The sequence below is a fragment of the Microplitis demolitor genome, chromosome 4 (assembly GCF_026212275.2).
Source record: "Microplitis demolitor isolate Queensland-Clemson2020A chromosome 4, iyMicDemo2.1a, whole genome shotgun sequence".
NCBI lineage: Eukaryota > Metazoa > Arthropoda > Insecta > Hymenoptera > Braconidae > Microplitis > Microplitis demolitor.
In genome coordinates this window covers 19,278,301-19,290,387 of record NC_068548.1, presented here as the reverse complement: position 1 = coordinate 19,290,387, position 12,087 = coordinate 19,278,301, and the positions used below count along the sequence as shown (strand labels likewise).

Here is a 12,087-nt window from a genome sequence, read left to right as displayed (position 1 = left end):
AAAAGTTTGTTGTGCATTTCTTGCACCAGTAACTCACGACAGGTATTTACGTATGGCTTGCTCAAGACTCAAGGTCAATTTTGAGATTTGAGTAGATCTTGAGCAAGTCATGCGCAACTATTTTCCAACTATAGTCTTCCTCCAGAATTGAGTAATAATCTGGCACGAATTTCTTGTGTAATGCTTGCACTAGAATTGCTATTTAAATCTAGCCACAAGTATCTGCAGCAGGACATATAAGTAACAAAAGACACTAACGTCTATTGAACTTGAGACCAGGCCTTCTCAATCCTTGAACAAGATTGTTATATGGGCATGTATGCTGAATAATTAAATGCGCCTGTAGGGATATATTCCGCCCATTTCACTTTAAATTCAGTAGTTTAATATAAAAGTGAGTGTTTTAATATATATTTAATCACTCGTTTGATCAATCAGAGAGGATTGTATTTTGATATAAAATTTTATGACTCTAACCAGTAACGGCGTATTCTTCGGTATGAGTTACAAAAAAAAATTATGTATTTATTAATATCAAACATAAAATATTTATAATCATGCTAATTTAATAATCAAAGCCATACTACATATATTGAAAGAAAACATGACTTTTAGAAATATTGTATTTTCTTCTTATAAGAAATTATGCTGTTAGACATTTTTAATCTAATATATTTTAAGTGCAAACATTAAATGACTTCTTTCAAAATCATTTTCTTAATCGAAGAAATCTGAGTTCAGCTCGAAATATGTTGATCTTCTTTGTTTTTGAGCTGTAAATAAATTTCGTTTTTCTTCCATCAAGAAAATTTTTTTTTAACTTACATGTGAAATTGATAGTGCAGCGACTTTTATTTATTTACCACTTAAGAAAATATTATTTTTACAAAAGTTTATTTTTTTTTTCAGTGTAGATATACAATAGTAATATTGCAATGAAGATTATTGTAGAATTGGTGAAATCTTGATGGCATTACCACAATCTTTGATGAAGAGTGACATTGGGAACTTTGAAAGATCGTAGTTTTCGAGAAATTCACTCATTTTTAGCCATTTCTCGGTTGTTGTTATATCAAATTGACTATCGCAATTAAAAACCGTTATCTGGTACATTAATCCATTGTACGAAATGTCAAATTCAGCTGAATTGTTGATGTCATTAATTTCTTCAGTAATAGCTTTTTCATTATTATAAGTTGAGTGTTCTCTCGATGGAATATAAGTGTTAAAATCTTTGATAGAAACGATATTCTTATTGTACATCATTATATTAGCTCCGGTAAGTGTCATATCCCAGTATCTAAGATAAACATGTTTCAAAAATTCAATAACAGGATTTAAATTAGGGTTCAAGACAAGGGAAAAGTTAGCATTAAAAACTGATAACTGTTCGACAGAGTGCCAAGCATCAGCTATCGGATTGTAAGCAGATACAGAATCGACATAGGTAAACCAAAATTTAGGATCGATTATTGATTCTATTGGTGTAGTATCATTGGTACTTTCAAAGCTCTGGTTTTTATGTGCTTGCAATCCGAAAACAGCCAACGATTGGCTTTCAAAAACAACCGGTAATCCCAAATCATTGGGCAAGTGATGTTCGACCATGTTATTAAATGTATGATAAGAATCAATTTCATTTCCATAATTTGACACTGAGTTATTCAATGGAGTATCATATGCATGCATTATTTGGTCCATGTCACTGACCAATTTGAACCATGAAAAATAATTGTAGTTTTTGCAAGATATGGCTTGATCTCTATAAAGCACTACCAGATCCATATGGAAATCTTTCAGCGATGATATGGCAATTGCGACTTTTTTGATAGCATCGAAAACCGAATTTCGTTGAACAGTATCTGTAAATTGTAAAGTATTACCGTTGAATAGATTCAATAGATTTTCCATTCCTCCTAGATGTAAGTAAGCCTGGAAAAATTTGGTAAACTAAATTATAAATATTTATTTGAAAATAAACTTATTGTTCCACTGTAAAAAACTGGGAGTGAATTTGAAGTGATTACGAATTTTATTTGAATCCGAGTAGGCTCCGTCACTCGGAGTTCCAGAATGAAAAAAAAAATGAAACAGTATTTTGAACATTTCAATATTTTTATGATTATATTTCTTAGTGCAAAATTATGATGAATTACACATTGACACGCTTAATGGTGTCAAAATTTTTAATTCGTAACTTTCACACCAAAATTTTTACACCGAGTCCAAAAATTTTTTACAGTGTATCATTAATTAAAATTCAACTTACAGCCCAGTTGCTGATTTCTTTACGACCATCCATAACTACGTTCTTTATGTATATAACAATAGATCCGCGATTGCGTTCATCGCGGCTTATAGAAACCTTAGTTCTGAGTCCATCTCCGCTTTCGTCTACTGTTTCAATCAAGTAGTTAGCTGAGAGATCATAGGACACTGGTTCATGAACTCCGGTGTAACGTAATATTTCTGTGGCGTATTCTTTGAGTTTCAAGTTACATGGGTCAAATGAACTTGCAAGGCCATTAATTGTTGTGAAGTGGAAGTTGTACAAATGCTCACTTTTCTCGTAAAGCATAAACCAGTGAATACGGAGCACATCAGTTATCGATTTTGCGAATTTAATGAGATATTCATAAGCCGTTATACGGAGGTTCATAGGAAGATTATAATCAGACATAATAGGCCAGTACAATTCGTAAACAAGATTGTACCTTGTTGAAACAGATTCGGCAATTGCCCACATGGCCATTAAACGGATATGATTTGGATACTGGGGAAGTCGAATTTCGCCACGAACAATTCGTGCCAAAAGCTCATAAATTTTTCCTACTCGGACGTTCTTAATAGCTGACATATAGACAAATTGCATTTCGTATTCGGGATCATCTGTAATTTTGGAAAAATTATTAGTGTAATGAATTTAAATTTAAATAATCACTAGTAAATTTACTTAAAAGACGATCGTAGAAAAAGTTCAAATATTTATTGAGTGTTTCGTTGTCTTCATTCACAGACACTTTGCTGAATGTTCTATACACTAAAGTGGAGAAAGCAAGAATGCAAGATTTACGGACTGGTTGAGAAAGAGATTCGCTCTCTTTGATCATGGGTTCTAAAAGATTCAGTAATTTTTCGGAAGGATCTTTATGATTGAATGGAAGTTTTGCCAACATTTCCATCGCTTCAGCATCAATGACATTTTTGTTCTTTATAAGATTCCAAGTAAAGACACTTGCTGCGGTGGTTCCTACTTGAGGCATTAAACTCAAAAATAAACGTCTGAAAAGGAAAAAAAATAGATCGGGTTAGTTGGTTGACTTTCATAAACGATAATGTTCAAGATATTCATCTACTTGATGAGTTTTTCAAAATGAGTTGTAACATATTTAATTTCATCGAAGATTTGTTCATATGATGAAATTTCGGCGTAGCTCAAATGCTCACGGATACTAATGACGCTTTTGCTACTTTGCCAGTTGAATTCTTGGGCTCCAATTGAACTCTCATCAAGATAATTAGCAGCATCTTTTAAGAGTTGTTTGATTTTAGTTATCAAAGCGGTTTGATTGACAACGTGACGTCCATTAGTATAATCAAAAGCTGCGTTTTCTGCATAATGAGTTTTTGGTGTTTGGTAGCTCCAGTCAGTAATCAATGCTACATTATCAAAATTAACTGTAGTCCATGGAAACTCAGTTGATGGTACGATTTTTTCCAAAATGAAAGTAGAACTGTATAATCAAACACAATCAACTACATTAGTCTTAAAGTTTTTGTAATATATTATATCCAAAATATTGGTCTGCATCATACTTGGTAAAAGTATAGAAGGCATTAATTTTATTATAAGATAGGAAATAATTAGTTACTCCATGACAAAGAATTTTCGATAGCACTAAATTATTGTCATCTCTTTTTTTGATTTCATAGACATTTCTGCTAACAGTGTTCAATATATTCTATGACAAAATAATAAAAAGCATTGCGGTGAATCTCCACCTTTTTTTTTACTCTTAACCATTAGAAAAAAAAAATTGATTTTATTAATTTACCTCTGCAGGGAATTTACACCTATTGGTAGTAATATAATCGTGTATATGAATTTTGAATTTTTCGCATTCCATTGGTGATGAAAGTTTGGTAACAACCCAAGTTTTAGTCTTATTAAAATTTGGGTACATAGGATTGATATCATAGGTCGTCTGACAATTTCCGTGAATTGTTCTCTAAAAATGTAGACGAAAATAAGTATTAAATTTGATTTGGAAAGTATATATGAACACATTTTTAATTATTCACCTCATTAGTTATAAAACTTTGAGTTTTTTCGGGCGATTCAAATGAAATATTCTCCAGATTCAATTGAAGCATTGAAGCCCATGCAAACTTCATGTTTTTAGACCAGGCCGGTTCATGCTCGGAAACTTTGACTCCTTTAAGCTGTTAAAGATCCAGAAAATAAGTCATCTTTATGTTTATTCATTTGAATGTTATTCGAGACCATACCTTTCTCGATTCACTGAGAAAAATGAGAAATGGGTGTTCAATAATTTCGGCGGCTTCAGGCATGGACGTGTAGAATGAAGTCTTCTCAAAATGCGCAGCTCTACCATTGTGGCGACCAGTGGTAGCATTTTTAAGAGCTACAATATAAGTATTTGGATCACTGGCGTGAGTAGTGATGTAGAACTTCCCCTTAATTGGATACTGAGAAGCGTATGCTGCTGATATCATCACCCCTGCCTTGACATCGCCATAGTAGTCATAAACTAACGTCTTTCCAGGAGGAAATAATGCTGTACCAAACATCAAATAATCACTATGAGTTTTTCGTTTTTAATTTTTTACTATTCACGCCAGCAAAGATGAAATACTGATCAATATTAATTAGTTTCGTAATCCCTATCGAGATTATACTATCAGCATTTCATGGAAATTCAAAATTATTTGAATCAAATCTAATAATTTTGGAATAATTAAATTTTCTATCTCAACTCAATTATAGTTTTATAAAATATAAATAGTCAGTGGTAAGAGAAAAGAACAATTTGATTTGATCATTGTGATTTAAAATCAGACATGATTATTCTGAAGAATCAAAACGAATTCATGTTTTTCCATTTACACGCACAAATTGACAATGTTTATTTTTTTTTTTTTTTTTTCAAACTTTTTAATTAAAGACATTCTAAAGCTGATATATTTAATTGATTATAAAATTTTATACCAGTTATTTGTTAAAAAAAAGAAAAGTTTATTTTAAAGATTATACTCACACGTAAATTTTGTTTCAACATTTCTTCCACTTCCAATAGCGAGATACGCAAGTAGTGCTACATTTAAAAAAGCATAAATTAAGTCAATTTAAAATTATATAGACACAATGCTCAAAAATACATACGTAGTAAAAAAATATAAAATTTTTATTATAAATATTGTTATTATAGTATATTTAAAAAAATCTTGAAAACTGTATAAATTGTCAATAAAAAACTTGGGTTTTCCAGCTTTAATTGTGAGAATAATTTTTTTTTTCATGAGAGCGTTCACTTAAAAATGTTATCTGACAGCCAGAATAGACGATAGATTTCTCAAAAAAAATTTTTTAAAAGCTGTACAATTTAGTGATATCATTAAAAAATATTCACTGCAAAAAATTTTTAGACTCGGTGTAGTATAAAAATTTTGGGTGGGTATTATTTTGGAAATAGGTCAACACATATGCTTGGGATGGTATAGTATCTGTTTATCGAAAACGATAAATTATTTTTTCACTTAAAATATATTTTTCTGAATAAGATTTATCGACAGGATATTTTGTCTCTCGAATATTTAGTCCGGGGATATTTTGTCTACCGGATATTTTATCCGCAGATTACAAGTCGTGCTACCAATTGAAATTGAAAAAATAGATTAAACCGAGTTAAAATTATACGGGTAGATAATTTTCACCGTTATTTCACCATACACAACCATGTAAAGTTCTCGGGGGCCATTTTTACTTTAAAATTATTTACAGTATAGATTCACTTACCCGTAGTAATGAAATTTCTATTAGAACCCATCGTAACGAACTAATGTCTTAGTCATTATCAAACTTAATTTTTATAGTCGCTACACGTATGCCTTTTTTTCTTTTCGGAGAGGAAATCCGAAAATAACTTACGACAATTGAAAAAAAAGTAATAACTATAATCTCAGGTAGAATTCTAGTATACATGTGTACGTTGATAATTAAGTATATAAATAAAACATGATAATTTTTTTATTATTTCAATGGAAAGTTTTTTATCACTCTTGAGAATAAACAGGTAAACAATTTTAATAATATACTAGAGAAGAAAGGGTGTAAAACAGCGTATTTAAATGTCACAATGACTGTAAACTGTAATAAATTTTGAGTCCGCAGTATGGTGTAAATGATTTAGTGTAAAAAATTTCAACAGTCGGTGTGAAATTTACCCAATACGGTGTTAAATTTTGAACCGTGTTAATTAGAACGTTCACATCACCAATGGTGTAAATGTTTAAGTTATTTTATTTAAAACTCTCTATTACTTCGACACTAAGTATTCAATTTTTATTTCAAAATAATTTACATCAATAATAATAACGATATACTAGAGCTGCAATCTATATAAAATTTTACTCATATGCTTGTGATTTATTTGATTGCGCTCCTAATAGTCCACTCGCTCGAGCAGCCATCATTTAAAATTACGACAGCAAAATTAATTAATTAAAATAATTTTATAGATATTATTAGTACTTGTAGTAAAGAAATGGAGGTATTTAAAAAAAAAAGTATCGATAATTGATGAATAAGGAAAATTTAATTATATTGAATTATCATCGACATATGTCATACATGAAAATAACAGAAAATAATAAAGTGAAGAAAATATTTATAATTTATTCAATAATCATGTCATTTATGGAATATATGACTTTTGTAATATATACATTCTGCAACAGCTGATGTGGGACTTAAAGTGCAATAAAGGTCGTATTAGTCGATGGTTTAATTTTTATATAATTTCCACAGTTTTGGAGTTCTGGTGTAATCGGGAAGCTGCCAAAATTGAAGCTTTCGACATTTTTCCCCAATTCTAACCATTTCTTGCTTGCTGTTACATCTGGTTGACTGTCGCAATTGAATGATGTTATCTCGTAAAACAATCCATCGCCCAAGACGTTCACGGATTCCGATTTATTGATGGTATCAACATTGTTAATAACAACTTCCGCACGATTACAAGTTGAGCAGTCCCTCGTTAACTTGTTAGTATTATAATCTTTGATAGAAACAATATACTTATTGTAAAGCAATATATTACCTTCTGTAAAGTTGATATCCCAGTATCTTGGATAAATATTTCTCAATAATTCATATGCAGGGTTTACGTTTACGTCAAATTTAAAGGAAATGTTAGAAGCGACAATTGATGATTGATCGACAGTGTGCCAAACGTCAACTAATGGACAGTAAATAGATGCAGAGATCTCATGAACCAACGAAAATTTAGCCACGATTTGTGATTCTAACGATTTACTATCATTGGTCGGGGTTCTCTTTACTTTTAGTGCGTAAGAAGCTGGCGATTGTCTTGTGAAAACAATCGGTAATCCCATGTCACTTACGAAATGACTTTGGGTCAACTCGTGCCAGAATACATGATACGAATCGACTTCATTTCCGTCGGCTGGCACTGGATCATTTGATGGAGTAGTGAATGTTTTCATTATTTTATCAATGTTATTGTTCAAATTCAACCATGACTGACTATTGGCATGATAAGTCAGGACGATTTGTCCTCTGTGAGACAGTACCACGTCCACATGGGAATCGCTCAACGAAGACAAAGCATTTGACAATCCTTTAATGACATCGAAAATGAAGGTTTGCTTGATAGTTTCAGTACTTTGCAAAATGTTTCTTGTGAATAACGTCAAAAGATCATCCATGCCTCCTAGATGTAAGTAAACCTGGAACAAATTCGATGAAATAGATGATTATACGCTGATACTAAATCAAATATTATTCATATCAATGCAAAAATTTAACTTACAGTCCAATCGCTGATTACTCTATATCCTTCCACGAATGTTTGCTCTAAGTAAAGATCTGTAGGTAAACTATTTTCTTCACTGCGAATTACAGATAATATAATTCTAAATCCATTTCCAGTGTCGTCTATTGTTTCAGTATTGAAGCTAGCTGAAAGATCATAGGACACTGGTGCATGAACTCGGGAGAAACGTAAAATTTTCTTGACGAATTCTTTCAGTTTTGGGTTACACGGGTCAGATGAACTTGCAATTCCTTTAGCTGTTGTGAAGTGGTAGTTGTACAAATGCTCACTCTTCTCGTAAACCATAAACCAGTAAAGGCGAAGCACGTCACCCATCGTTTTTGCGTTCTTAATAAGATAGGTGTAAGCCGTTATACGGAGGCTTGAAGGAAGAGTGTAGTCAGACATAATAGGCCAATATAAATCGTAAAGAAGGTTGTAATTAAGTGAAGCGGGTCTTGCAAGTGCCCTCATTGCCATCAAACGGATTTGGTTCGGATATTGAGAAAGTTTTTTATCACCACGGACAAATTCCGCCAAAGGCTCGTACACTTTTCTTCCTAAAGCGTTCTCTATAGCTGTCAGATACATAATTTTCGTGTCGTAGTCGGGAGCATCTGTCATTTTTAAATAATTATTAGGATAATGGATTATAATTCAAATAAAATTTTGAATAATCACTAGTCAATTTACTCGTAAAACGATCGTAGAAAAGATCCAAATATTTCTTGTGTGTTTTATTGTCTTCAGGTCCGCTGCTGAATGTTCTAAACACTAAAGTGGAAAAAGCAAGGATGGCAGATTTATGGACTGGTGGAGAGAGAGATTCACTTTCTGTAGGCATGGATTCTAATGCATTCAGCACTTTTTTGGGTGGATCTCTGATGTTAAATGGAAGTTTTGCCAACATTTCTATTGCTGCAACATCAGTGACTTGTTTTTTCTTTATGAGATTCCAAGTAAAGACACTTGCCACGGTGGTTCCTACTTGAGGTACAATACCCAGGAACAAACTTCTAAAAAATGGAGAAGAAAAAAAAATAAAACGTATCAGTCAACTGACTTTTACAAACAATAATTAGTGACGATATTTATGTACTTGGCAATTTTTTCATAATGAGACGCAGCATTTTGAGTATCAGCAAAAATTTGTTCGAACGTTGAAATACCAGCGTAGTTCAAATGATCGCGAATACTGCTGATGCTTTTGCTACTGTTCCAGTTGGGTTCTTTGGCTTCAATTGAATTCTTTTCAATATAATGAGCGGCATCGTTCAATAGGCGTTTGACTTCAGTTATTAGAGTTGCTTGGTCGACAATGTGACGTCCACCAGTAACGTCAAAAGCTGCATTTTCTGCATAATGAGTTCTTGGTGTTTGGTAGCTCCAGTCAGTAGTCCATTGTACATTGTCAAAATTAGCTATGGTGAATGGTAACTCAGTCGAAGGTATGGTTTTTTCGAAAATCCAAGTAGAGCTATAAAATCAATAAAAAGAAGTTAGATTAATTTTTTTAACTTATAACATCTTAAATATTGCTTCACAAAGTGTCTTACTTGTTAAGAGTATAGAAGGTCTTAGCTATGACGTCGAAGAAATTCGTTACTCCATGGCAGTTCAATTTGGTTATCAGCAAATTACCGTCCTCTCCTATCTCAATTTCAAATTTTTTTCTGCTGGCAGTGTTGAATATTTTCTATAACATAATAATAATAATAACCACTGTGGTAAATCTTCATTGTTTCTTCATTCTGAACTTTTAGAAAAAAATTAGTTTTATTGTTTTACCTCATCATGAGTTGGGCAAGTGTGAGGATTAAGATATTTGGATTCATGAGATTTATATTTGTCGCAATCCATTGGTGATGAAAATTTGGTAACAACCAATTTTTTAGTCTTATTAAAATTTGGATACTTGGGATGAATATCATAGGTTGTCTGACAATTTCCGTGAATTGTTCTCTAAAAATGTAGACGAAAATAAGTATTAAATTTGATTTGGAAAGTATATATGAACACATTTTTAATTATTCACCTCATTAGTTATAAAACTTTGAGTTTTTTTGGGCGATTCAAATGAAATGTTCTCCAGATTCAATTGAAGCATTGAAGCCCATGCAAACTTCATGTTTTTAGACCAGGCCGGTTCATGCTCAGAAACTTTGACTCCTTTAAGCTATTAAAGATCCAGAAAATAAGTCATTTTTATGTTTATTCATTTGAATGTTATTCGAGAACATACCTTTCTCGATTCACTGAGAAAAATGAGGAATGGGTGTTCAATAATTTCGGCGGCTTCAGGCATGGACGTGTAGAATGAAGTCTTCTCAAAATGCGCAGCTCTACCATTGTGGCGACCAGTGGTAGCATTTTTAAGAGCTACAATATAAGTATTTGGATCACTGGCGTGAGTAGTGATGTAGAACTTCCCCTTAATTGGATACTGAGAAGCGTATGCTGCTGATATCATCACCCCTGCCTCGACATCACCATAGTAGTCATAAACTAACGTCTTTCCAGGAGGAAATAATGCTGTACCAAACATCAAATAATCACTATGAGTTTTTCGTTTTTAATTTTTTACTATTCACACAAACAATGAATATTATATGTAATAATATCAAAACCGAAATGTAATCATAATCGGTTCAGGATTTTTACGGTGATAAAAAAATTTAGAAAAAAAATTTTTTTTTTTTATTAATTCATTATGAGATTGTCTAATCAAATTCTAAATTTACAAGATACAATTTTAATCAATAATATTTGAATTTTGTTAAATCATCTAAATCCGTCAATCGTTCAATGGGATGGCTAGAGGTCAATTGTCTTTTCAATATGATACCAGATAGTAAAAAATGTCAAAATCTGTTCGACCTGTAGTTTTACTCAATTGTCATATTTTCTTGGTTTTCATTCAAGTCAATGGCGCAATCAATAAACCAAATAAAATACTTACAAAATACGGACAAAGAACCAAACCGAAATGATACATTTTAGTCATTGTTTAAAAAAAATAATTTCGAAATAAGCTGTTAATCACTCATGGCCTCGATACTTTAGATAAGAAATTTCAACATTTTATACTAGTCATTCGTCAAAGTAAAACGTTAATTATAAGGATTATACTCACATGGATATTTTGGTTGAATATTTTTTCCATTTACAACAGCGAGATACGCAAGCATCGCTATATTTAAAAATAAATAAAGTAAATACATTTTAAATTGTATAGCCATAATACATTGTTCAAAAATGCATGAATAGTGAAAAATAAAAAAATCTTAAAAACTATGTAAGTTGTCAGTAAATTTAAAGAGCGGACTTATCAGTTTTAATTAAAAGTCACTCATTTTTTTTTTTTTTTTTTTTTTTTTTCATTAAAGTTTGTAATTAAGAACAATATAAATCAACGACAACATTAAAAAAAATTGATTTTCTTACCAGTAACAATGAAGCTTTTACCAGAACCCATTTTTGTGGACTGATGTCTTACCAATCATTGAGTTCGCTTTTATAGTCATTTTGCACGTATGTCTCCTTTTTTATTTTAGAAGGGGGGAACCGAAATTAGTCAATGACAATCGAAAAAAAAAATATTAGCGATGTCGACAGAGAACTCTAGTATGTATGTGTATGTGTATGTTGATAAATAAGTATACAAATACAACTTAAAAATTTAACAATTAATCTAACATACATTTTTTATTAAAAAATATCACTTTACACGGAAAGAAATTTATGGTAAAATTTACCATATGCTATGGGAATAGCACCTATTCAAATTATAATACCCATCCCTACCTACATGGGATTCATTCCTATACAATATCGAAATAGTTCCTATAAAATTATGGTAATAATGTTTATGTAATTATGGTAATCGTTCCCATAGAACTATCGCAATCGTTACAATATATTCAGGTAATAATATCCATGATGCACAACACATTGTGGTAACGGTTACCATAATAATATGGTTAATGATTACTATGATTGTGTGGTAATAATT

At 31.6% G+C, this 12,087-nt stretch overlaps 2 protein-coding genes across 2 annotated transcripts; both read right to left on the bottom strand.

Moving 5' to 3' along the window:
* Positions 1–942: 942 nt before the first annotated feature.
* LOC103568362 (uncharacterized) lies at positions 943–6,068 on the bottom strand. Its single transcript, XM_053737938.1, has 10 exons — positions 6,038–6,068; positions 5,280–5,336; positions 4,510–4,799; positions 4,303–4,443; positions 4,056–4,229; positions 3,817–3,962; positions 3,357–3,734; positions 3,074–3,282; positions 2,270–2,889; positions 943–1,932 (listed from the first exon to the last, which is right to left on the bottom strand). Exons 1-10 carry the CDS (start codon positions 6,066–6,068, stop codon positions 943–945), a joined length of 3,036 nt encoding a protein of 1,011 aa, XP_053593913.1.
* Positions 6,069–6,822: 754 nt separating this feature from the next.
* On the bottom strand, positions 6,823–11,565 carry LOC103568230 (vitellogenin-2). The gene is made up of 10 exons (XM_014440961.2): positions 11,520–11,565; positions 11,209–11,265; positions 10,318–10,607; positions 10,111–10,251; positions 9,864–10,037; positions 9,632–9,771; positions 9,175–9,552; positions 8,769–9,091; positions 8,073–8,692; positions 6,823–7,989 (listed from the first exon to the last, which is right to left on the bottom strand). Exons 1-10 carry the CDS (start codon positions 11,548–11,550, stop codon positions 6,991–6,993), a joined length of 3,153 nt encoding a protein of 1,050 aa, XP_014296447.2. The 5' UTR covers positions 11,551–11,565; the 3' UTR covers positions 6,823–6,990.
* Between the last annotated feature and the right edge of the window lie 522 nt (positions 11,566–12,087).

Excerpts from the sequence above, each read along its gene's own strand:
- LOC103568362 (XM_053737938.1), bottom strand. The coding sequence starts at position 6,068 with ATGGGTTCTAATAGAAATTTCATTACTACGG. Across the intron at positions 4,230-4,302 it reads AAAGTTTTATAACTAATGAG|AGAACAATTCACGGAAATTG; the intron begins GTGAATAATTAA and ends CTACATTTTTAG. Across the intron at positions 1,933-2,269 it reads AAGAAATCAGCAACTGGGCT|GCTTACTTACATCTAGGAGG; the intron begins GTAAGTTGAATT and ends AAATTTTTCCAG.
- LOC103568230 (XM_014440961.2), bottom strand. The coding sequence starts at position 11,550 with ATGGGTTCTGGTAAAAGCTTCATTGTTACTG. Across the intron at positions 11,266-11,519 it reads TAAAAGCTTCATTGTTACTG|CGATGCTTGCGTATCTCGCT; the intron begins GTAAGAAAATCA and ends TTTTAAATATAG. Across the intron at positions 9,772-9,863 it reads CTTGCCCAACTCATGATGAG|AAAATATTCAACACTGCCAG; the intron begins GTAAAACAATAA and ends ATTATGTTATAG.